This window comes from Oncorhynchus clarkii, chromosome 1 (genome assembly GCF_045791955.1).
Source record: "Oncorhynchus clarkii lewisi isolate Uvic-CL-2024 chromosome 1, UVic_Ocla_1.0, whole genome shotgun sequence".
Lineage (NCBI taxonomy): Eukaryota > Metazoa > Chordata > Actinopteri > Salmoniformes > Salmonidae > Oncorhynchus > Oncorhynchus clarkii.
Window position 1 is genome coordinate 55,800,166 of NC_092147.1, and position 27,412 is coordinate 55,827,577.

Below are 27,412 nucleotides of genomic sequence, written 5' to 3' on the forward strand. Positions count from 1 at the left end.
CAGCCTCAGGATATGTGGTTTCCAGTTTACATAGAGTCCAATGACGTTCTTTCAAGGTATCTGCTTGGGGGGAGATATACACGGCTGTGATTATAATCGAAGAGAATTCTCTTGGTAGATAATGCGGTCGGCATTTGATTGTCAGGAATTCTAGGTCAGCTGAACAAACGGACTTGAGTTCCTGTTTGTTGTTATGATCACACCACGACTCGTTAATCATAAGGCATACACTCCCGCACTTCTTCTTACCAGAGTGATGTTTGCTTTTGTCAACGTGATACGTGAAGAAACCGGGTCGCGGGTCATGTCATAGGTCAGGTTAGGTTTAAATTATAAAGTAAATCCCAAAATGACTTGATTTAAAAGGAATGGAGTGGCTGCGTATCTGACTTTTCTCGGACCTTTTTTTCTCCGTACTAATGATCACGAAGCTTCTGCACGTGCGGAAACAAACATGTGGTGAAAAGTCGGATCCGCAGTCACGGCCTAAAAGGAATAGCCCATGTTTACACCGATCCAATGCTTATTAACTTTAGTAGTACATGTACGAAGAATGAAGTTAACTACCTAGACAGTTGTTTCCCTGTTAGGTAGTGATTACTAGTAATAGTGATGCACAAGCTAGATCTATTTGAGACATGTAAAAGATGGGCCTATTTGAAACACCGCCAGATTCTGTTGCTTGAAATCTCCCCAAAAGTTTTAAAACCCCATTGAAAACCACACTCGATTTTTGCCCACAGTTAACAAAGCTAACTAAAACTGAACATTCATGATGTTTTTTATTTTATTTTAGTTAGTTTTGGAGTCAAAGATAATTGTTTGTGAATAGTTTGTTTTTAAAACATATTTGTTAATTATTTTATTTCAGTTTACTAAATAGTTTTTTTCATAATCTGTTTTAATTTTAGTTTAATATAATACACTTTGTGTGTGAATACAGTTTATTTAATTGAAACGTGATGATGTGTTTGTAAAGATTTTCTAAAACCCCATTCTTGCCAATTCCCATACAAATACACTTATTTCTCTTTCTCTTTTATTTGTGTCTTCTTCCAAGTTGTTCTTGGTCTTATTTTTTAAATTAATTTAACCTTTATTTAACTAGGCAAGTCAGTTAAGCACAAATTCTTATTTGCAATGACAGCCTATCCCAGGTTAACCCAGACGGCGCTGGGCCAATTGTGCACCACCCTATAGGTCTCCCAATCACAGCCGGATGTGATGAAGCCTGGATTTGAACCAGTGCAATGAACCTCTTGCGCTGAGATGCAGTGTCTTAGACCACTGTGCCACTCGGGAGCACGGTTACTTTCATCATTACACTCTTCCTAAGCCTTTCTAAATCTCACTTCTCTCTGTTCCATCCCTCCTTTTCTGACATTCTTGCTCTTCTCATTAATGTGTGTGTGTGTGAATACCTGCATGTGTACGTGCAAGTGCAAGTGCCTGTGTGTGTGTGTGTGTGTGTGTCTTCTAACCTCGCGGTCCAGGGGCTGTCGTAGCCACACCACTCCTGTGTCTCTCGCCACGGCAAAGTACCTCATGGCCTCCTCTCCCACGACACCAAAGATGAGTGGCTCCTGTTCTGGGTCCAGAGCCTCTAGCTGGGTCACTGATGTGCCTGACATACACAGGGGGAAACATTGGTCGAAGGTCAGTCAAAGGAAGACATTTTTTTTGGTCCAAAATGGCACCATATTCCCAATTTGGCACCCTATTCCCCACTAAATAGTGAATAGGTTGCCATTTCGGCCAGTGGAGGAAAAAGTAACTAATTGTTATACTTGAGTAAAAGGAAAGATAACTTAATAGAGAATGACTCAAGTAAAAGTGAAAGCAACCCAGTAAAATACTACTTGAGTAAAAGTGTAAGGATCGACGATGGTAGACGAGAAGCAGGTACAGGAAGTGAACATCTAATTATCAACGGACACATAACGACATGAATGCTGACACAGGGAACAAACGAGGGAGCAAACAGTTCTACAGTGCCTTGCAAAAGTATTCATCCCTCTTGGTGTTTTTCCTATTTTGTTGCATTACAACCTGTAAGTTACATTTATTTCATTTGGATTTCATGTAGTGAACATACATAAAATAGTCCAAATTGGTGTAGTGAAAGTTAAAAAAATAACTTTTATCAAAATGTTAAATAAATAAAATGGAACAGTAGTGCATGCATATGTATTCACCCCCTTTGCTATGAAGCCCCTAAAAAATATACCAATTCACATAATTAGTCACATAATTATGCACACAGGTGGACTTTATTAAGTGTCACATGATCCCAGTATATATACACCTGTTCTGAAAGGCCCCAGATTCTGCAACACCACTATGCAAGGCGCACCACCAAGCAAGCGGCACCATGAAGACAAAGGAGTTCTCCAATCAGGCCAGGAACACATTTTTGGAGAAGTACAGATCAGGGTTGAGTTATAAAAAAATATTAGAAACTTTGAACATCATACGGAGCAACATCAAATCCATTATTAAAAATGTTTAAGAATATGGCACCACAACAAACCTGCCAAGAGAGGGCAGCCCACCAAAACTCATGGACCAGGAAAGGAGGGCATTAATCAGAGAGGCAACAAAGAGTCTAAAGATAAACCTGAAGGAGCTGCAAAGCACCACAGTGAAGATTGGAGTATCTGTCCAAAGGGCCACTTTAAGCCGTACACTCCACAGAGCTGGCCTTTACGGAAGAGTGGCCAGAAAAAGCCATGATTAATAAAAAAATAAGCAAACACATTTGGTGTTTGCCAAAAGGCAAGTGGGAGACTCCCCAAACATATGGAAGAAGCTATTCTGGTCAGATGAGATTAAAATGTAGCTTTTTGGCCATAAAGGAAAACGTTATGTCTGGCGCAAACCCAGCACCTCTCATCGCCCTGAGAACACCATCCCCCAGTGAGGATGATTTTCATCAGCAGGGACTGGGAAACTGGTCAGAATTGAAGGAATGATGGATGGCGCTAAATACAGGGAAATTCTTGAGGGAAAACGGTTTCAGTCTTCCAGAGATTTGAGACTAGGACAGAGGTTCACCTTCCAACAGGACCATGAACCTAAGCATACTGCTAAAGTAACACTCGAGTGGTGTAACGGGAAACATTTAAATGTCTTTGAATGGCCTAGTCAAAGCACAGTCCTCAATCCAATTGAGAATCTGTGGTATGACTTAAAGATTGCTGTACACCAACGGAACCCATCCAACTTGAAGGAGCTGGATCAGTTCAGCCTTGAAGAATGGAAAAAAATCCCAGTGGCTCGATGTGCCAAGCTTATAGAGACATACCTCAAGAGACTTGCAGCAAGTGGTGGTGGTGGTGGTGGGGTGGGGTGGGGGGGGGGGGGGGGGGGGGGGTGAATAGTTATGCACACTCAAGTTGTCTTATTTCTTGTTTGTTTCACAATAAAAAATATTTTGCATCTTCAAAGAGGTAGGATAATTAATCTTAATTTTAAAAGTATCTCTGCTATGAAATGTCTTAGGGGATTTATCTTAACGAGTATCTCTGCTAATTTATATGATTAATTCATTTATATAATTAAAAAGTGGAATACAATGTACAGTAACTTTAACGATAAACGTTTAAAGGTATCTCTGCTATGAAATGTCTTAGGGGATTTCTCTTAACAAGTATCTCTGCTAATTTATATAATTAAAAAGTGGAATACAATGTACAGTAACTAAGGATAAACGTTTAAAAGTATCTCTGCTATGAAATGTGTTAGGGGATTTCTCTTAACAAGTATCTCTGCTAATTTATATAATTAAAAAGTGGAATACAATGTACAGTAACTTTAAGGATAAACGTTTAAAAGTATCTCTGCTATGAAATGTCTTCTCTTAACGAGTGGTGATACAAACCCCTCCAAAATCTATTTTAATTCCAGGTTGTAAGGCAACAAAATAGGAAAAATGCCAAGTGGGGTGAATACTTTCGCAAGCCACTGTAGATGAGGCAATCAACAAAAGGGAAGGAGTGCAGGTGTGTCCAATGAGCGCTACTGCGCGTAGTGATGGTGACAGGTGTGCGTAATGAAGGGCAGCCTGGCGCCCTCGAGCGCCAGAGAGGGGGAGTGGGAAAAAGTATGACAGTAACCCCCCACCAAGCCCACCGAGGCAAGAAGACCTCTTGAGACAGCTAAGGCGTGGAAGCACGACGAGCTAGCTGAGGCACCCCTGGTTCCATTGGCGACGGCACCCCGACCCGATGTCACCAACCAAAAATCAAAACCCTTCTTGATGCTTAGTATAGAGGTGTCAGCATTCTGTACAGATTGATGCTGGTAGACAAGAAGCAGGTACAGGGAGTGAAAATGTAATTATCAACGAACACATAATGGCATTAATGCTGACACAGGGAACAAACGGGGGAGTCGATAGTTATAGACGGGGCAATCAACAAAGGGAAGGAGTCCAGGTGAGTCCAATTAGCGCTGCTGTGTGTAATGATTTTGACAGGTTTGTGTAATGAAGGGTGCATGGCATCCTCGAGTGCCAGAGTGGGAGAGCGGGAACAGGAGTGACAAAAAGTCTAAAGGAATGTGGTTATAAATATACTTAAGTATCAAAAGTTAATGTAATTGCTAAAATATACTTACATGTGGCTTACTTAAGTATTGAAAGGACAGGCGGAAACATTTTCATGTTATTTTAATGTATGGATAGCCAGTGGCACACAACAAAACTCAGATATAACTTACAAATGAAACATGTGTGTTTAGTGAGTCCGCCAGATCAGAGGCAGTAGAATGACCAGGGATGTTCTCTTGATAAGTGTGTGAATTGGACCATTTTTCTGTCCTACTAAGCATTCAAAATGTAACGAGTACTTTTGGGTGTCAGAGAAAATGTATGGAGTAAAAAGTACATAATTTTATTTTGGAATGTAGTGAAGTAAAAGTTGTAAAAAAATAAGTGTAGTATAAAAAGTATAAATAGTAAAGCAAACTACACATGAACAACTACTTAAGTAGTACTTTAAAGTATTTTTACTTAAGTACTTTACACCGCTGAATTTTGTACGCAATGTTACCATATCAAGAAACAAAAAAAGCAGTAAAGCTGTATTACTTTTTCTATACCAGTAGAATAAAGTTCATGAAAATACTGTTTTAATTTTATATGATTTAACCTTTATTTCACTAGGCAAGTCATTTATGAACAAATTCTAATTTACAAAGATGGCCTATCAAAAGGCAAAAGGCCTCCTGCGGGGACAGGGGCCTGGGATTAAACTAATAAATACAATATAACTATAGGACAAAACACACATCACAACAAGAGAGACACAACACTACATAAAGAGAGACCTAAGAGAACAACATAACAAGGTAGCAACACAACATGACAGCAACATGGTAGCAACACAACATGGTAGCAGCACAAAAACATGGTACAAACATTATTGGGCAAAGTCAACAGCACAAAGATCAAGATGGTAGAGACAACAATACATCATACAAAGCAGCCACAACTGTCAGTAAGAATGTCCATGATTGAATCTTTGAATGAAGAGATTGAGATAAAAATGTCCAGTTTGAGTGTTTGTTGCAGCTCGTTCCAGTCGATGGCTGCAGCGAACTGATCGATGAGCGACCCAGGGATGTGTGTGCTTTGGGGACCTTTAACAGAATGTGACTGGCAGAACGGGTGTTGTATGTGGAGGATGAGGGCTGCAGTAGATATCTCAGATGGGGGGAGCGAGGCCTAAGAGGGTTTTATAAAGAAGCATCAAACACTGGGTCTTGCGACGGGTATACAGAGATGACCAGTTTACAGAGGAGTATAGAGTGCAGTGATGTGTCCTATGAGAAGCATTGGTGGCAAATCTGATGGCCGAATGGTAAAAAACATCTAGCTGCTCGAGAACACCCTTACCTGCCGATCTACACATTATGTCTCCGTAATCTAGCATGGGTAGGATGGTCATCTGAATCAGGGTTAGTTTGGCAGCTGGGGTGAAAGTGGAGCGATTACGATAGAGGAAACCAAGTCTAGATTTAGCTTTAGCCTGCGGCTTTGATATGTGCTGAGAAAAGGACAGTGCACCTTCTAGCCATACTCCCAAGTACTTGTATGCGGTGACTACCCCAAGCTCTAAACCCTCAGAGGTAGTAATAACACCTGTGGGAAGAGGGGCATTCTTCCTACCAAGCCACATGACCTTCGTTTTGGAGGTGTTCAGAAAAAGGTTAAGGGTAGAGAAAGCTTCTTGGACACAATGAAAGCTTTGTTGTAGAGCACTTAGCACAACATCCAGGGAGGGGCCAGCTGAGTATAAGACTGTATCATCTGCATATACATGGATAAGAGAGCTTCCTACCGCCTGAGCTATGTTGTTGATGTAAATTGAGAAGAGCGAGGGACCTAGGATTGAGCCTTGGGCTACTCCCTTGGTGACAGGCAGTGGCTGAGACAGCAGATTTTCTGACTTTATACACAGCACTCTTTGAGAGAGGTAGTTAGCAAACCAGGCCAAAGACCCCTCAGAGACACCAATGCTCCTGGAATGGTCTACCGTATCAAAAGCTTTGGCCAATTCAATAAAAATAGCAGCACAATTGTCACACCCTGACCATAGTTTGCTTTGTATGTTTGTATGTTTTGTTTGGTCAGGGTGTGATCTGAGTGGGCATTCTATGTTGTGTGTCTAGTTTGTCTGTTTCTGTGTTTGGCCTGATATAGTTCTCAATCAGAGGCAGGTGTTAGTCATTGTCTCTGATTGGGAACCATATTTAGGTAGCCTGTTTGGTGTTGGGGTTTGTGGGTGATTGTTCCTGTCTTTGTCACAATAGATAGAGCTGTTTTCGGTTTTTCACGTGTTCTTGGTTTTTTTGTATATTGTTCTATTTTCATCTTTATTAAAGATGTATCACAATAACCACGCTGCGTTTTGGTCCACCTCTCCTTCAACAGAAGAATCCCGTTACACCAATATTGCTTAGAATCACCTTTAACCTTTAAGATTGCAGTGACACATCCGTAACCTGAGCGGAAACCAGATTGCATACCCAAAATAATACTATAGACATAAAGTAAGCCAGTTTGTTGATTATTGACAAGTTTTTCCAACACTTTTGATAAAGGCAAAATAGAAATATGCCTATAACAGTTAGGATCAGCTTGATCCCCCCCCCCCCCCCCCCCCTTTAAATAAAAGACGAACTGTGGCTGCAATGGGAACCTCCCCAGAAAGGGGAGACACTTATTGGCTCTTCCTACTGTACACTGATTTCTCTAATATAACAAATCAAAAACAATCAATACACATCTCCAAACTTTTGTTCAATTATGAGGAGAGGTTTGAAAAAAAGCAAACACACACATTAGACAACTTTTCCAAGTCCTGGACTTTCAAACACTGGCATATAGGGAGGAAAAATGAAAATATTTACACACAGCACACAGACAGCATGCCCACATAGCCGCATAGAGAGAACACATACACAAATAAAACAAACACACTTACTCACACACACACAGTGAGGTTAGGAGGGTAGAGTGATTTTAATTGGAGAGCTGCAGCAGTTCAGAGGCTTCATTCATCACAGACCAGACCAGAGCATGCATGCATGCATGTCTCTCTCTCTCTCGGTGCATGCTGGGAGTTTTTTGGAGTTTGAGTGTTTGGTGTGGAAAGCTCTATCCTAACTAACTTTCTTGATTATTTTATTTACATGTTATTTTCTATGGTGGAGGGTTAATGAAATATTTGTTTTTAGCGGTATCCAAAGTTTTTTTTTTTCAAAGTTAGGGTGGAAGAGGACAGAGTAACTTTCCTGGGGGTTGGAAGGTGTTGTGTGCGCAATGGCTTCTCAGCCTAGCGCAGAGGAGACGCTGTCGATACAGCATGGATTCAGGTGTGTTCCTGAGAACGGAGTTAAGGTGGAGGAGGTTCTGCTCGCGGTCGGTGAACAGGTAGGAGCTGAGTTTATACATTCTGCTTCTAGAATGAACAAAGCTGTGGTTGTGTTCATGAAAAGGGCTAATTTGGTCGGTAGGCTAATTGCTAGCGGAATATTTGTAAGGGATGTGTTGGTGTCAATTTCACCTCTCTCTACCCCTTCAACAAGAGTTGTAGTGGCAAATTTGCCTCCGTTTATTACGGATGATCAAATTAGGAAAGAGCTGAGTCGTTTTGTTAAGTTTGCTAGCGGTTTCCGTGTACTGTCAGCAGGTTTTCAGGCAGATGCCGTTAAGCACGTTGTTTCGTTCAGGAGGCAAGTGTTTATGTTTCTGAACAATAATGAGCAACAGCTAAATGTGCATTTTAAAGTGAGGCATGGGGAGGGGCTCTATGCCGGTTTTGCCAGCACAGATAGTCTACGGTGTTTTGAATGTGGGGATTTGGGGCACAAGAGTTTTGCGTGCCCACATAAAGGCCATAGACAAGGTGAGGGTACAACGGCAGGTGGGGGAAATCGAGGTCAAAATGCAGGGGGTAAAGAGATGCAGATAGCAGAGGCTGGGCCTAGTCAGTCTAGAGATGGTGGTGTAGATGAGGCTGGGCCTAGTCAGGCTAGAGATGGTAGGGTTGTGGAGGCTGGGTCTAGTCAGGCTAGAGATGGTGGAGAAGCAGAGGCTGGGTCTAGTCAGGCTAGAGATGGTAGGGTAGTGGAGGCTGGGTCTAGTCAGGCTAGAGATGGTGGAGAAGCAGAGGCTGGGTCTAGTCAGGCTAGAGATGGTGGGGTAGCTGAGGCTGGGCCTAGACATGCTATGGAGGGTGGTGCAGATGATGCTGGGCCGAGTCATGCTATGGAGGGTGGTGCAGATAATGCTGAGCCGAGTCATGCTATGGAGGGTGGTGTAGCTGAGGCTGGCCCTAGTCATGCTATGGAGGGTGGTGCAGATGATGCTGGGCCTAGTCATGCTATGGAGGGTGGTGTAGCTGAGGCTGGCCCTAGTCATGCTATGGAGGGTGGTGCAGATGATACTGCGTCTAGTCAGGTTATTCTAGTGGATGAGGAGAGTATAGTAGGGAAGTGTAAGAGATTAGGGGGGGAGGAGGAGGGTGTCAAGAGGAAAAAGAAAAAGGGTGTGGACAAAGGCACCATGGAAATGTTGCCTGTTGCTGTGGGTGAGGCCCTAACCAGAGAGAAAGGGCAGGTGGTCAGGGTGGGAGATAGAGAAGAGGAGGAAAGTGAGTCTGAGGAAGAGGATGAGGAGTTATTTTTTTCAGACTCCTCTTCAATTGGCCCGGAGCTGACAGCCAGTCAACCCGAGGGGTCTAAGTACACGTTGAGAGAACTGACAAGGTTCCTGAATGAGACTAAGGGGAAAAAAGTTAATCTTGAGGCTTTTTTTCCTGATCCTAGAAAGTTTGTAAGATCAGTACAACATGCTATGAGAAATGAGGGGCATGGTGTCCTCTCACCCAGGAAACGGTTTAGGTTGAGGAAGTGGGTCACAACAGTGCGTAAAGGTTTACCTTCAGACACTGTTTAAATGTTTAATTTCTTACTGACACTGGGGCTTTTTGAGCTTTGCTATTGGTCTATTTCTCTGCTGGCTTTTCTCCCACTTCTTATGGAGACTCTTCGGGTAGGCTCGCTCAATATAAATGGCGCCAGAGATGCGGGAAAGAGGAGTGTGTTGGGTGAATATGTAAAACAAAAAAAAGTACAGGTGTTGTTTCTGCAGGAGACGCATAGTGATGTGGTGAATGAAGTTGATTGGGGGCTCTGGTGGAAAGGGGCAAGTGTGTTGAGCCATGGGACAAATCTTAGTGCAGGGGTGGCAGTCCTTTTTGCACCGGGTCTGGCTGTAAAAATTTGCTCCTCAAAGGAGGTGTGTAGGGAGGGGTAGGTTGCTTGTTGTTAAAGCAGAAATTAACAACATGTGTTTTGTCTTTATAAATGTGTATGCGCCTAACACAGGGAGAGAAAGAGGGGTTCTATTTGGGAGTCTTAGACAGGAACTCTCACAAGTAGCGCCTGAGGAGACGCTGGTGATCGGAGGTGACTGGAACTGTACAATGGATTTTACAAAAGACAGAAATGGGGAAGAGCCTCATTCAGTGTCAGTGGGAGTGTTAAGGGATATCTTTAATCAGTTTGACCTAGTGGATGTTTGGAGAACTAAACATCCAAACACAAGACAGTATATGTGGGTGAAGGTTTTTGGGGCTAGGGTGAGTGCAGCTCGACTTGATCGTTTTTACATGTCCAGGAATCAGAGCAATAGGCTACTGGGTGCTACCATTCTCCCAGTGGGGTTTTCGGATCACCACATAACCATGGCTCGGCTGTCTATTTCACCAGGGCCCCGGCAGGCATCTTATTGGAAGTTCAATGTAAAGCTCTTACAAGATGCCACTTTTTGCTCAGGTTTCCAGACTTTTTGGGAAAGATGGGGGCAGCGAAGAGAGGAGTATGAGTCTCTGAGTCAATGGTGGGATGTGGGGAAAGTGCAAATTAGGCTTTTCTGTCAACAGTATACTGCTCTCTCATCCTCAGAGGCTAGGAGAGTATTGGGGGAACTAGAGCGGTGTATTAGTGAGATGGAGGTAGAGATGGTGGGGCAAGGCAATGTAGGCCTCCAGGCTAACTTAGCCGAATTACGTAGGGACCTGGGCAGTTTTTTCCAGGTTAAAGCAAAGGGAGCACTTGTAAGAGCTAGGTTCTCCATGCTCAAGGAGATGGATGCTCCCAGCTCCTTCTTCTTTGGTTTGGAAAGACAGAGCAGTGAAGCCAAGGGTATGCATTGTCTACGGCTGTCTGATGGGCGGGTGACCTCTGTGGTGGGGGAGATGCGGGAGCGGACTGTGGAGTTTTATACTGAATTGTATAGGGCAGAAATGTGTGATCCTATGTGTGCTCAGGTCTTGTTCGCAGGACTCCCTAAGCTCTCTCGGGCACAGAGGGATGAAATGGACATTCCTCTGTTGTCACATGAACTGGCAGAGGCAGTAACCCAGATGTCCCCCGGTCGTGCACCTGGGGTCGATGGACTTCCAGTGGAATTTTACAAAAAATTCTGGGGAACAATTGGACAGGATTTCTTTTGCGTGTTGCGTGAATGCGTCGGGGTAGGAGAGTTGCCGATGAGCTGCCGTCGGGCGGCTCTGACTCTCCTGCCCAAAAAAGGGGACTTGTGTGAACTTAAGAACTGGAGGCCTGTGGCATTACTCTGTGCGGACTACAAGATTTTTGCCAAGGTCCTCTCTAACAGACTGAAGTCCCATCTGGACTCTATAATACACAAGGACCAGACATATTGTGTACCGGGACGCTCAATCACGGACAACTTGTTCTTGATTAGGGACATGTTGGACTTGTCGAGAGGTTCTAATGTGAACTTTGGACTGGTCTCTTTAGATCAAGAGAAGGCTTTTGATAGAGTGGATCATGAGTATCTGTTTAATGTGATGTCTGTGTTTGGGTTTGGGAAGAGTTTTGTGACCTGTGTGAAGCTGTTGTATGCTGGGGCGTCATGTATGGTTAAGGTGGGAGGGGGGCTCAGTAGGCCAGTCTGGGTGAGACGGGGTATTAGACAAGGATGCCCTCTATCTGGGCAGCTGTACACACTAGCCATTGAGCCTTTTTTAGGACTGCTACGCAGGAGACTGCGGGGAGTGTGCTGGACAGGCATGGATGTGGTGACAGGAATAGCAGTCTCAGCATATGCAGATGATGTTTCTGTGATGGTCAGGGATGGGCAAGATATGCAGGAACTAGAGACTCGTCTGAAGGTGTACGAGGGAGCTTCATCAGCTAAGGTAAACTGGGGAAAGAGCAAAGCTCTGTTATGTGGGGCATGGGGGGATAGGGCTCCTCCTCTGCTTCCAGGGGGTTTGCAGTGGGGTTGTGAAGGGCTTAAAGTGTTGGGGGTGTACCTGGGCTCGGAGAGGTGGGTCAGCAAGAACTGGGAGGGGCTGTCACAGGCAGTGGTGTCAAGACTGGCCAGGTGGAGGTGGCTCCTGTCCCAAGTGTCATATAGAGGGAGGGTGCTGATAATCTGCCTGGTGGCATCTTCCTTGTGGAATAAACTGGCTGTCCTCAACCCCCCCGCCGGTCTGCTTGCAGACCTGCAACGCAAGCTGGTGGACTTCTTTTGGTCGGGACATCACTGGCTGAAGGCAGCAGTTTTGTACATGACCGTCCACGAAGGAGGACAGGGCCTGGTGGAGCTGGAGAGCAGGATGGCTGCTTTCCGACTAAAGGCGGTGCAGAGACTGCTGTACCACACTGATGTTGGCTGGAGGGAACCAGCATGCGCGCTGCTGAGGAGAGCTGGCGGATTAGGGTTGGACCGGCAGCTGTTCCTCATGAAGCTGGAGAGGCTGAGTACAGCAGGTCTCTCAGAGTTTTACTCTGCGGTGCTGAGGGCCTGGCAGCTGCTAAGGCCCACACGAGAAGGGGGTGTGGAGCCTGGGCAGTGGGTGTGGGAGGAGCCTATCTTCCACAACCCAGCTATCCCTTTGAGATCGGTTCAGTCGGCCACTCTGCAGAGGCAACTGATGGCAGGGGGTTTACAAAGGCTGGGTGACCTGAGACTGCTGGGAGAGGAGGGGTGGAAAACCCCAGAGGTCTTGGCGCAACAAACAGGAATAACGTCTCTTAGGCTGCTGGAGAGATTCCTGGAGGAGGTCCAGGAGGCACTGTCTGAGCCGGTAAGGGGGGTGTTTGAGAGGCCAAAGGGAGAGGGGCCACCAATGTTCCCGCCACTGCAGGTGATGGCAGAGACTGGAGACTGGCAAGGGGGTCTGGAGGACTTGTTAGATTTTAACACTCCGAGCCTGGGGGAGTTTGAGGGGGTGGGAGGAAAAAGCCCTCTACAACCTCTGCGTTAAGGTTAGGAGCATTAGAAGCCTAACAGGAGTGAAGGCACATCAGTGGCAGGGGGTATGTGGGGCGGAGAGTATGGTGGGTTTTAGATGGAGGGCGCTCTACAAACCCCCAGTACCAAAGAGGTCAGGGGACCTCCAGTGGAGGGTTCTTCATGGAGCCCTGGCCACTAACAGCTGGTTGGCACGGGTTGATCCGGGAATTGGGCAGGGGTGTCCTTTCTGTCAAATGAAAGAAACTGTAATTCATGTGTTTTCTGTGTGCACCAGGTTAATGCCATTAATGTCTCTGTTGGAATGTCTGTGTGACAGGTTGGGGGTGGTTTTTGCTGTTGGGATGTTTATAATGGGATACAGGTATTCGAGTAAGGAGAAAGAAAAATGTGTTTTGTTGAATTTTCTGTTTGCTCAGGCAAAGTTAGCTATTTGGCTAACAAGGAGGAACAGGGTTAAAGGTGGGGGGATAACAGACCCTTTACTACTGTTTAATGGGATGGTCTCTGCGCGCCTTAGGGTTGAGTTTGAGTTCTATAAAATGATCAAATGTGTGGAGATGTTTGAGGAGATATGGTGTGTTGGGGGGGCTGTCTGTATTGCTGGGGAAGATGTTTTGGATATACGGTTGTAGGAGAGGGTTTTTGTGTATGGTGATTTGTATCATGTGGTAGATGGAAAGATGAGTATGGTACATGAATGCAGTACAGGATATATTTTTTATTTATTTATTTATTTATTTATTTTTTTTATTTTAGGAGTGGGGAGGTGAGTTTTAAATGAATTGAGAATGTTTCAATAAAGAAAGACCAAAAGTCAAAGTCTCTCTCTCTCTCTCTCTCTCACTCTCACTCTCACACACTCATATATATCCCGAGGACCAGATAGGATGGCTAATCAAACCCAGGGGTGGAGCAGTGACAGGTTGGCTAATCCAACATGCTGGACATGTGTCAGGGTGGATCCAGGGTAGGCATGGGCCTCGGGGTGTGTGCGTGCATGAGTGTGAGGGAGTGTGTGTGTGGGGGGGCATCTAATCAGGGTGAGGGGCGGGGTGGGGGGATAGGGGCTCATTATGGTACAGTTAAACTGAAGTGGAGATACCCACACGAAGAACATGAAGGGCCATTAAGAGGATTTATTAACGTGGTGCTGTGTAGTGTATTAACCAGCATTGCACACACACTCACACACATGCACACACAGGCAGGCAAACGCACACACAGGCAGGCACATGCACACACACAGGCACACATACACATGACCCCCCACACACACTAATATGCAGTATTATCTCCATACCTTCCTACCTCTCTTCCTCTCTCTCCACCACTGCAGGTAGTCCATTAGAGATAGTACTTTAGAGATAAAACTAAATCAAGCCACTTCCAGGACCTGACTGCTTAACACAAAGACCAATTAGGCCCCACAATCACACACCCCTCTCTTTTTATTAATACACCCCATTTTCCTCATGAAAGGGAGGCAAAATTACTAATTAATATAACGATTTATGAACCCCTCTCATTGTGTCTAATGAGATTTATGCAAATTCCTCTGCTTTCAATATGATTTATAATTTGGTCAAAGAGGGTTGAAATTAAGCATTTTACTGCACATTCATCAATAATAACGACCTAACTCACCCTATCCCGCTCTCTCTCTCTCTCTTCCATTGAAAAATAAATGTCCACTGCATGTGGGAAGACATGGTTATGTCCCAGCATAGGAGTGAAGAGTAACAAATGGTGCCTTCATACCAGGACCCTGTCTCTACTAGCCACGGTAATGTGGAAGATTAACTCCTACCAAGGGAAAGAGCATGTGATTGAGTGTAGAACATTAAGTGTAAAGGGTTCTTTGCTGTGAGTATAAGTGAGAGTGTGCATGAGTAGGAGGCCTCGTGCGCTTGTTTAGGCTAAACTATGTATGCATTGTTTTAAGAATGTATTACTGCACATGCAGGGTTGTACATGTGTGTTGACATGCACTCTTGAGTGATGTGTGTGTGCGCGCTATTTTTGCATGCCTATGTGTATGTGTATTCTTGTGTCAACTTGTGCACGTTTGTGTGCCTGTGTGTATGTGTTCGCAAGTGTGTGGTGCAGTGAGGGCAACCTGTTGGTGCTTATCTGTAACAGTGAGGCACCCAGCCCTTTCCCTGACAAATTATGCTATTTAGCAGCAAGTGATGCCAGTATTACTGTTATGAATGATGCAGTGCACATTAACAGTTCCCCTCCTCCATCTCTCGAGTCCTGCTACTCGGACAAGAGCAATGGGCTCGGGAATCATCTCTCTCTCTCTTTCTCTCTCTCTCGTCTATCTCCCTGCCCTCTGCAACAATCTGACACTTGCTATGGAGAGACCAAACCAGGCCAAACTGAGGTGAGCAGAGTGAGATCATACAAGGCCAACCAGGGTAGAAACAGACAGGGTTAAAGAAGACATGATTGGGCCATAGAGAGAGCATCCTCATTTTAAAATGCCTGACCCGAATCAAACTGAGCTGGCTCTGAGAATTTATTTTCCCATTGTCCCTTTCAGCACAATTCTAGCAACTACGGTAACCAGGCTAGTACAGCTTGCTTTGGCTAAGTTTGGCTTAGTAGTGCAAAAATGGTATAAGTGAGAAGGCACCAATAACAATGATTACCAATTTTACTTCAAATTCTGACGTTTATATACATTTCTCCAAACATTTAATTTCGAGGTTGTGCCAAACGTCACATTTTTAAGTGTTTTATACACCCTGGATTGGTCCTCCTGCTCCGCATCGTTCTGTTTTTCCAAACGTCAAATTTCGAAGCAGTTCCAAACGCCAAATTTTAAATTAAGGGTTAAGCTTTTAAATAGGGTTAAAACATTAGGTTTAGACATTATTCCAAATGGTTAAGTTCAGGGATAGGGATAGGGATAGGGTTAAAACCACCAAAACTGGACGTCCTTAGGACATAGACAGACGTCCAATTTCAAATTCAATCTTGAGCAATTTGGAAGGGGGAGAGGCCATGAGGGAGCTGTGTGCCTAAATACAGGATGTTGCCTCTAGGGGCAACGGTGAGCACTAGTAACATCAAGTAAACTTGGGTTTTGATAGGGCATTGTGGACGGGGGTGGTGAATAGGCTTAATTCATGAGCTCCAGCTCTGCGGGTCATGGGTTCAATCCCAGTGATAGGCACTTGTTTTTGCAACTTTTAAAATGTTAGGTTTGGAGAAACTTTGAAATTTGACATTGGAGAAATGTGGAAAACGTGTGAGACTGTAAGAGCTTGTTATAATTGACCGAGTGTGTTTGCATGCGTGCTAATGTGCATGCATTCAGACATACTTATGCACATGCATGCGTACTTGTGTTGGATGTGCGTGCAAAATGTGTGTGTGTTTGTGTGTGCCTTTAAAGCGGATGCACTTCACAGTAAATGACATGTGTTTATAATTGGCTATGTGTCATAATCGGAGGACAGGGCTGTTACTCAACAATGGGCCATAATGTGTGTGTTTCCTCTCTGTGTTAACGCATGCACCTCTAACTCTGCTACTAATGACTTTTCATTCATTCAATACAACTATACATATTGTACTAAAACAATGTCAAAAATAATATTCGTACTCGTAAATGTATCCGTAAATTGACACTTGATAGTCAAAATCGTGTTTAAATATGGCTAAATAGATGTTGGCAAAATATCTCCTGCACGTTCTCACTGCAAAACTGCAGATTAAGAGCAACGTGCAAAGGGGTATATGTGCGTCTGTGTGTCCTCAATTTGCAGCGGGCAGCCAAATTTGCTGTGCATCAACCTTTTTACCTTGCTCCACTTTATAGATATATAATGCACATTGATAGATTGATAGCAAACGTCCTCGCCAAATGTCCTTCTATCACTCCAAGATGGCGTAGCAGCAGGATGTGTGTCTGTCATTGTCTTATCCCGTGTCTTATCCCGCGCAAATAGCCGGTCTTTTCATATATATCTTCATCTCACTTTATATATACGAACTAAATTAACTTTCCTTCAACCCGCCTCACCCAATGTGGTACTGATCTGCTATTTTTATTCCTTATAACTGGAACTTCCATCAGGAGCTAGCTAACTAGAATACTAGTCTTTGTTAGCCACGGCTAGCGGTCTTCACCTTTTTCTTGGTCACCAGCCAGTCTTAGCTCAGACAATACCTGGCAGTCTGCACAGCGCTATATCAACCCAGAGCATATCGGACTGCTTCTCTCTACACATCACCGGATTCCTGCCGCTCTGGATGATTACTCCGGATCATCGCAAACGAGTGGCTACTGTTAGCTAACAAATCTGTCCCGACACAAGCTTTGAGCTAGTCTCGAGCTAGGCCCATATACCAGCTAATTCTAGGGCTACAATACCTATTTTGTCCTCCTGGACCCTTTATTGTCGATCCATTAAGACTGGACTGTCGACGTGATTGCTCGATGTGTCTCAACAGGCTATTCTGTTACGATGTCGCCGAAGAACCATCTACTAGCCCCAGCCCGCTAGCTTTTCTGAACGCTGTGTCCCCTGCTCGCCTAGCGTAGTAGTGACTACCGAACGGCATCCTGACTCACCTATTTCTGCTCTTTTTACCCTATGATCACTTGGCTAAACAGCTGATGCCCCCTGGACTGTTTCAATAACACAGAACCTAATTTTGTTTACCTGTTGGCCCCAGCCTCAAACTCAGGTCCTGTATGTACCTAACTGATCCGCTATGCCCATTCATCGCCATTTACCTGTTGTTGTCTTAGCTCTTCTGATCAACACCTGTGATTGCTTTATGCCTCTCTCTAATGTCAATATGCCTTGTCTACTGCTGTCTTGGCTAGTTCTTATTGTTTTATTTCACTGTAGAGCCCTCCGTCCCGCTCAACATGCCTTAGATAGCTTTTTTTTGTCCCACCCCACACTTTGATAGCTTTTTTTGTCCCACCCCACACTCATGCGGAGACCTCACCTGGCTTAACTGGTGTCTCCAAAGACAAAACCTCTCTCATCGTCACTCAACACCCTGGCCGTATATTTCCCTACCCTGTACTCACATCCTAGCATACCATTGTCTGTATATTATGCCCTAAATCTATTCTACCACGTCCAGAAATCTGCTCCTTTTATTCTCTGTCCCCAACGCACTAGACGACCAGTTCCATACCCTTATCCTACACCTCCTCTGTTCCTCTGGTGATGTAGAGGTTAACTCAGGCCCTGTAGCCCCCAGTTCCACTCCTATTCCCCAGGCGCTATCATTTGATTTCTGTAACCGTAAAAGCCTTGGATTCATGCATGTAAACATCAGAAGCCTTCTCCCTAAGTGTGTTTTATTCACTGCTTTAGCATACTCCGCCAACCCTGATGTCCTAGCTGTGTCTGAATCCAGGTTTAGGAAGGGCACCTGGAAATTCTGAAATTTCCATCCCAACTACAACATTTTCCGCCAAGATAGAACTGCCAAAGGGGGTGGAGTTGCAATCTACTGCAGAAATAGCCTGCAGAGTTCTGTCATACTATCCAGGTCTGTGCCAAAACAGTTTGAGCTTCTGTTTTTAAAAATCCACCTTTCCAGAAATAGGTTTCTCACTGTTCCTGCTTGTTATAGACCCCACTCAGCACCCAGATGTGCCCTGGACACCATATGTGAATTAATTGCTCCCCATTTATCTTCAGTTTGTCCTGTCAGGCGCCCTGAATTGGGATATGAATAACACCCCGGCTGTCCTACAATCTAAAATAGATGCCCTCAATCTCACACAAATTATCAAGGAATCTATCAGGCACAACCCTAAATCCGTAACAATGGGCACCCTCATAGATGTGATCTTGACCATCTTGCCCTCTAAATACACCTCTGCTGTATTCAACCAGGGTTTCAGCAATCACTGCCTCATGGCCTGCGTCTGTAATGGGTCCGCGGTCAAACGATCACCCCTCATCACTGTCAAACGCTCCCTAAAGCACGGGTATCCTGGAAGGATATTGACCTCATTCCGTCAGTAGAGGATGCCTGGTTATTCTTTAAAAGTGCTTTCCCCACCATCTTAAATAAGCATGCCACATTCAAAAAATGGAGAACTAAGAACAGAATACGCCCTTGGTTCACTCCAGACTTGAATGCCCTTGACCAGCATAAAAACATCCTGTGGCATACTGCATTAGCATCGAATAGCCCCCGCGATATGCAACTTTTCAGGGAAGTTGGGAACCAATATACACATGCAGTTAGGAAAGCAAAGCCTAGCTTTTTCAAACAGAAATGTACATCCTGTAGCACAAAAAGTTCTGGGACTCTGTAAAGTAAATGGAGAATAAGAGCACCTCCTCCCAGCTGCCCACTGCACTGAGGATAGGAAAACTGTCAACACGATAAATCTACTATAATCGAGAATTTCAATAAGCATTTTTCTACGGCTGGCCATGCTTTTCACCTGGTCACCCCTACCCCGGTCAACAGCTCTGCACCCCCCACAGCAACTTGCTGAAGCCTTCCCCATTTCTCCTTCACCCAAATCCAGATAGTTGATGTTCTGAAAGAGCTGCAAAATATGGACCCAAATCAGCTGGGCTAGACAATCTGGACCCTCTCTTTCTAAAATAATCCACAGCAATTGCTGCAACCCCTATTACTAGCCTAATCAACCACTCTTTCGTATTGTCTGAGATCCCTAAAGATTGAAAAGCTGCCGCGGTCATCCCCCTCTTCAAAGGCGGAGACACTCTAAACCCAAACTGTTACAGACCTACAGTTAAAGTCAGATGTTTGCATACACTTAGGTTGGAGTCATTAAATCTTGTTTTTCAACCACTCCACACATTTCTTGTTAACAAACTATAGTTTGGCATACGTTTAGGACATCTACATTGTGCATGACACAAGTCATTTTTCCAATAATTGTTTACAGACAGATTTTTTAAACTAATAAGTCACTGTTCCACAATTCCAGTGGGTCAGAAGATTACATACACTAAGTTGACTGTACCTTTAAACAGCTTGGAACATTCCAGAAAATGATGTCATGGCTTTAGAAGCTTCTGATAGGCTAATTGATCTCATTTGAGTCAATTGTAGGTGTACCTGTGGATGTATTTCAAGGCCTACTCAGTGCCTCTTTGCTTGACATCATGGGAAAATCTAAATAAATTAGCAAAGTCCTCAGAAATACAATTGTAGACCTCCAAAAGTCTGGTTCACCCTTAGGAGACATTTCCAAACGCCTGAAGGTACCACGTTCATCAGTACAAACAATAGTACGCAAGTATAAACAACAAGGGACCACGCAGCCGTCATACCGCTCAGGAACGAGATCTGTCTCCTAGAGATGAACATACTTTGGTACGAAAAGTGCAAATCAATCCCAGACAACACAAGGACCTTGTGAATATGATGGAGGAAACAGGTACAAAAGTGTCTATATCCACAGTAAAACGAGTCCTATATCGACATAACCCGAAAGGCCGCACAGCAAGGAAGAAGCCACTGCTCCAAAACCACCATAAAAAAGCCAGACTACGGTTTGCAACTGCACATCGGGACAAATATTGTACTTTTTGGAGAAATGTCCTCTGGTCTGATGAAACAAAAATAGAACTGTTTGGCCATAATGACCATTGTTTTGTTTGGAGGAAAAAGGGGGAAGCTTGCAATCTGAAGAACAACACTGGTGCGCTTCACAAAATAAATGGCATCATGAAGCAGGAAAATTATTTGGATATATTGAAGCAACATCTCAAGACGTCAGTCAGGAAGTTAAAGCTTGGTTGCAAATGGGTTTTCCAAATGGACAATGACCCCAAGCATACTTTCAAAGTTGTGGCAAAAATGGCTTCAGGACAACAAAGTCAAGGTATTGGAGTGGCCATCACAAAGCCCTGACCTCAACCCTGCAGAAAAATTGTGGGCAGAACTGAAAAAGTGTGTGTGAGCAAGGAGGCCTACAAACCTGACTCAGTTACACCAGCTCTGTCAGGAGGAATGGGCTAAAATTCACCCAACTTAGACTGTGTGAATCTTGTGGAATGCTACCCGAAATGTTTGACCCAAGTTAAACAATTTAAAGGCAACACTACCAAATACCAATTGAGTGTATGTAAACTTCTGACCCACTGGGAATGTGATGAAAGAAATTAAATCTGAAATAAATCACTATCTCTACTATTATTCTGACATTTCAGTTTATTAAAATAAAGTGGTGATCCTAACTGACCTAAGGGAACTTTTACTAGGATTAAATGTCAGGAATTATGAAAAACTGATTTTAAATATATTCGGCAAAGATGTATGTAGACTTCCGACTTCAACTGTATATCTTATCCTACCCTGCCTTTCTAAAGGCTTCGAAAGGCAAGTTAACAAACAGATCACCAACCATTTTGAATCCCACCATACCTTCTCCACTATGCAATCTGGTTTCCGAGCTTGTCATGGGTGCACCTCATCCACACTCAAGGTCCTAAACAATATCATAACCGCCATCGATAAAAGACAATACTGTGCAGCCGTCTTTATCGACCCGGCAAAGGCTTTCGACTCTGTCAATCACTGCATTCTTATTGGCAGACTCAACAGCCTTGGTTACACAAATGACTGCCTCACCTGGTTCACCAACCACTTCTCAGACAGAGTTCAGTGTGTCAATTCCTGTTGACCGGACCTCTGGCAGTGTCTATGGGTTTGCTACAGGGTTCAATTCCCGGGCCGACTCTTTTCTCTGTATACATCAACTATGTCGCTCTTGCTGCTAGTGATTCTCTGATCCACCTCTACGTAGACGACACCATTTGGTATACATCTGGCCCTTCTTTGGACACTGTTAAAATAACTCCAGATGAGCCTCAATGCCATGCAACTCTCCTTCCGTGGCCTCCAACTGCTCTTAAATGCAAGTAAAACTAAATGCATGCTCTTCAATCGAGCGCTGCCCGCACCCGCCCGCCCGTCCATCTAGCATCACCACCCTGGACAGTTCTGACTTTGAATATGCGAACAACTACAAATACCTACGTGTCTGGTTAGACTGTAAACTCTCATTCCAGACTCACATTAAGCATCTCCAATCCAAAATTAAATCTAGAATTGGCTTCCTATTTTGCAACAAAGCATCCTTCACTCATGCTGCCAAACATACCCTCCTAAAACTGACTATCCTACCAATCCTTGACTTCGGCGATATCATTTACAAAATAGCCTCACTCTACTCAGCAAATTGGATGCAGTCTATCACAGTGCCATCCATTTTATCACCAAAGCCCCATATACTACCGACCATTGCGACCTGTATGCTCTCGTTGGGTGGCCCTCGCTTCATATTCATCACCAAACCCACTGGCTCAAGGTCACCTATAAGTCTTTGCTAGGTAAAGCCCCACCTTATCTCAGCTCACTGTTCACAATAGCAGCACCCACCCGTAGCAAGCGCCCCAGCAGGTATATTTCACTGGTCATCCCCAAAGCCAACTCCTAGTTTGGTCGCCTTTCCTTCCAGTTCTCTGCTGCCAATGACTGGAACGAATTGCAAAAATCACTGAAGCTGTAGTCTTATATTGCCCTCACTAACTTTAAGCATCAGCTGTCAGAGCAGCTTACCGATCATTGCACCTGTACACAGCCCATCTGTAAATAACCCACCCAACTACCTCATCCCCATATTGTTATTTCTTGTTTTGCTCCTTTGCACCCCAGTATCTCTTCTTGCACATTCATCTTCTGCACATCTATCACTCCAGTGTTAATTGCTAAATTGTAATTGTTTCGCCACTATGACCTATTTATTGCCTTACCTCCCTAATCGTACATGTGCACACACTGTTTAAAGATATTTCTATTGTGTTACTGTATCCAACTATATCCAAGATGGAGTAGCAGTGAAGATGTGTTTGTTTTGTCCTCTCGTGCACTTTTGTATTTTTTCGTATTTTTTGTATCTATATATATATATTTCAATTTATTTTCAATCTCTTCTCGATTTTTTTATTCAGTTATACCTTCCGGTAACCTGCCTCACCCAATGTGATACGGAATCGCTATTATTTTCAACATTAGAAGAATCTCCAGAAGCTAACCAGCTAATTAGCTACAAGCTATTTATTCATTGTTAGCCACTGTTAGCGGCTTTTACCTTCTGCACAGATACCAGCCCTGTTTTTTGCCTGGATAATACTCGCCTGTATACCAATATCGGACTGTCTCTCCACAACAACGCCGGATTCCTGCCGTAATCCTTGGACCACTACTTCTGATCTTCACAGCTAGCTCACAGCTAGCTTTCACTCACCGTGGCACATAGTACCGAAGCTATTCCCTGAAGTCCACCTCCCGGCATACTCAGCTGTTCACCCGAACCCCACTCATATAAGTCCAAAACTCCACCGGATCCTTGCTGTAAACTCTGGACCTTGCCACCGGATCACCGCTGCTACCGATTGGATATAGTGGCTAACGCCATTGCCATGAAGCTAGCACCAGTTAGCCGTGAGCCAGGCACATCTCCCGGCTAGCAAACTAAATTCCACAATACCTCTTTCGCCATCTGTCTTGGATTCTTTGTCGACACAGCGCCCCGCCGCACCACCACGACTGGTCTGCCGACGAATACTCCATCTGCTGTGCCTTCATCCGGCCTCCGTCGGAGCAGACGCTACTAACTTTAAATGCCGTGTCGCTAGTGTAGTGGGGCTCCCCTGTTCCATCTACTGCTGCCCCCTGGACACTATGATCACTTGGCTACATAGCTGATTCCTACTGGACTGTCCATTAATCACGGTACTCCATTCTGTTTATTTATTTTTTATCTGTCGGCCCCAGCCGCGAACTCAGGCCCTGTGTGTAGTTAATCCGACCCTCTCTGCCTAGTCATCGCAATTTCACCTGCTGTTGTTGTGTTAGCTGATTAGCTGTTGTTGTCTCACCTGTTGTTTTAGCTAGCTCTCCCAATCAACACCTGTGATTACTTTATGCCTCGCTGTATGTCTCTCTCAAATGTCAATATGACTTGTATACTGTTGTTCAGGTTAGTTATCATTGTTTTAGTTTACAATGGAGTTCCACTCTTCATACCACTGATACCTCCTTTGTCCCACCTCCCACACACCTCACCCATTACAACCAGCAGGTCCAGAGATACAACCTCTCTTATCATCACCCAGTGCCTGGGCTTACCTCCGCTGTACCCGCACCCCACCATACCCATGTCTGCGCATTATGCCCTGAATATATTCTACCACGGCCAGAAATCTGCTCCTTTTATTCTTTGTTCCCAACGCTCTAGGCGACCAGTTTTGAAAGCCTTTAGCCGCACCCTCTGTTCCGCGGGTGTCAGGTGTTCTGTGGAGGTAAACCCAGGCCCTGCATGTCCCCAGGCACCCTCATTTGTTGACTTCTGTGATCGAAAAAGCCTTGGTTTCATGCATGTCAACATCAGAAGCCTCCTCCCTAAGTTTGTTTTACTCACTGCTTTAGCACACTCTGCCAACCCTGATGTCCTTAAAGTGTCTGAACCCTGGCTTAGGAAGGCCACCAAAAATTATGAGATTTTCATACCCAACTATAACATTTTCCGTCAAGATAGAACAGCCAAAGGGGGAGGAGTTGCAGTCTACTGCAGAGATAGCCTGCAGAGTAATGTCATACTTTCCAGGTCCATATCCAAACAGTTCGAACTTCTAATTTTAAAAATTAATCTCTCCAGAAATAAGTATCTCACTGTTGCCGCCTGCTACCGTCCCCCTCAGCTCCCAGCTGTGCCCTGGACACCATTTGTGAATTGATCGCCCCCCATCTAGCTTCAGAGTTTGTTTTGTCGTGTGACCTAAACTGGGATATGCTTAACACCCCAGCAGTCCTACAATCTAAGCTAGATGCCCTCAATCTCACACAAATCATCAATGAACCCACCAGGTAAAACCCTAAATCTGTAAGCAAGGGCACCCTCATAGACGTAATCCTGACCAACTGGCCCTCCAAATACACCTCCGCTGTCTTCAATCAGGATCTCAGCGATCACTGCCTCATTGCCTGTATCCGCTAAGGGTCCGCAGTCAAACGACCACCCCTAATCACTGTCAAACGCTCCCTAAAACAGCCATTGTTTCTCCCGGTGTTACTGAAAAACCTACACACCAGGTTGATATATTATCATATATATATATTTTAAAAACAACTTGAGGTTTGATTATAAAAAACGTTTGACATGTTTCTGTGGACATTATGGATATTATTTTGAATATACGTCTGTGGATTCCTGAACATAACGCGACAAACAAACTGAGTTATTTTGGGTATAAAAATTATCTTTATGGAACTAAAGGAACATTTGTTGTGTAACTGGGAGTCTCGTGAGTGAAAACATCCGAAGATCATCAAAGGTAAACAATTAATTTGATTACTTTTCTGATTTTCGTGACCTAGCTACTTAATGCTTAGTGTACATAATGGGTTATGCTATGCTATTGATAAACTTACACACACACTTGGATTGCTTTCGCTGTAAAGCATAATTTCAAAATCTGAGACGACAGGTGGATTATCAAAAGGCTAAACTGTGTTTTGCAATATTGCACTTGTGATTTCATGAATATGAATATTTTTTAGTAATATTATTTGACTGTGGCACTATGCTATTCAGCGGTTGCTGACGAGGATGGGTAGTGTCAAGAAGTTAACTGATATTTTTGGATATAAATATGAACTTTATCGAACAACACATACATGTATTGTGTAACATGAAGTCCTATGAGTGCCATCTGATGAAGATCATCAAAGGTTAGTGATTCATTTTATCTCTATTTCAGATTTTTGTGACTCCTCTCTTTGGCTGGAAAATGGCTGTATGTTTTTTGTGACTAGGCTCTGACCTAACAATCATATGGTGTGCTTTCGCTGTAAAGCCTTTTTCAAATCGGACATGATGGGTAGATTAACAAGAAGTTAAGTTTTAATTTGGTGTATTGCACTTGTGAATGTATGAAAGTTAAATATTTCTAAAACATATTTTTGAATTTCGCTCTCTGCCTTTTCAGCGGATGTTGTCGAGGGCTAAGAATTTTTTAAGCTCGGGGCTCTGGGTCTAAACCCCGCCCTGTGCAACTTGGTCTTGGACCAACTTGGTCTTTCACCGCCCCCAGTTGGGAAACAACACCTCCACTTCGCTGATCCTCAACACAGGGGCCCCACAAGGGTGCGTGCTCAGTCCCCTCCTACAATCTCCTGCAATCCCTGCAATCCTCCAACTCAATCATCAAGTTTGCAGACAACACAACAGTAGTAGGCTTGATAACGACGAGACAGCCTACAGAGAGGAGGTGAGGGCCCTGGGAGGGTGGTGCCAGGAAAATAACCTCTTACCCAATGTTCACTAAACAAAGGACCTGGTCATGGACTTCAGGAAACAGCAGAGGGAGCACGCCCCTATCCACATCAACGGGACCACAGTGGAGCAGGTGGAAAGCTTCAAGTTCCTCGGTGTGCATATCACTGATGACCTGATGAGAGCAGACTAGAGTTTTTTTAAATTAACGTCTGACTCTTTCAAGTCGCTACACGTCAATAATTCAAAAATATAAATTTTGAAACCCTTACCATGTACCTATGTTGTTGCATTCCGTTCTTTGTTTGCTGAAATCCATACATCTTCATCAAATACAACCACTGACTGTTTCATCATTGCTGTTTATCTAAGATGGCAATTTAGGGTGAATGCACATGTGCAAATTGAAAATCAACAAGGAAATAGTCAGTCGTTGTACTTGTATATGTCTTTCTGGGTAACTCCATTTCAGGTAGCTCCTTCCTCATCTTCAACAAGATCCCCGGAGAGGTATGTGTGTGTGCATGCTGGTCTTCTGGCAAAAAGTAATGCTCACTCACTCACTCACTCACTCACTCACTCACTCACTCACTCACTCACTCTCTCTATATATATATCTCTCTCTCTCTCTCTCTCATAGTTGTCCTCTGTTTCTGCTCTTTAGAATAAAGGGGTTGTAAAATGGCTTGTCCAGTTAGGCGAGGAGCATGAATCCAGAAAACTAACCCTTGAATCAGGAATTCCCAAGTCTGTGGATCAAATAAAATCATAATCTATGTGTCACATGCGCCGTGAAATGCTTACTTAAAAGCCCTTAACCAACAATGCAGTTTTATGAAAATATAGTTAAGAAAAATATTTACTAATTAAACAAAAGTAAAATATAAAAAGTAAAAAAAGTAGGGGGTACCGGTATCGATACCGAGTCAATGTACAGGGGTACTGGTTAGTCGAGGTAATTTGTACATGTAGGTAGGGGTGAAGTGACTATGCATAGATAATAAAGCAAATAGTCTGGGTGGCAATTTTATTAATTTTTCAGCAGTCTTATGGCTTGGGGGTAGAAGCTGTTAATAAGGAGCCTTTTGGACCTAGACTTGGCACTCCGGTACCGTTTGAAGCCCCACTCCGAGGCCCAAATGATTCCATATCCATCTTATCATATGACGGCAACGATACTGTCATACTGTTATCCCCTAAATCAACATCATCAAGGTCCTGCTCTTGGCCAGATGAAATTGTGGTATCTCGCTTTGCAGACAGAAATACTTCTCAGCACACCCACACTCCCGTCCCTCAGACGA

The 27,412-nt window shown here is 44.1% G+C and overlaps 1 protein-coding gene across 1 annotated transcript in view; it reads right to left on the minus strand.

Annotated features, from left to right (window-relative positions):
* LOC139409029 (cadherin-related 23) overlaps positions 1-27,412 on the minus strand; it is a 611,517-nt gene that overhangs the window by 467,964 nt on the left and 116,141 nt on the right. The window contains exon 3 of the mRNA XM_071153685.1: positions 1,482-1,624. Coding sequence (XP_071009786.1) covers positions 1,482-1,624 — 143 coding nt within the window. The remainder of the gene's footprint in view (positions 1-1,481; positions 1,625-27,412) is intronic.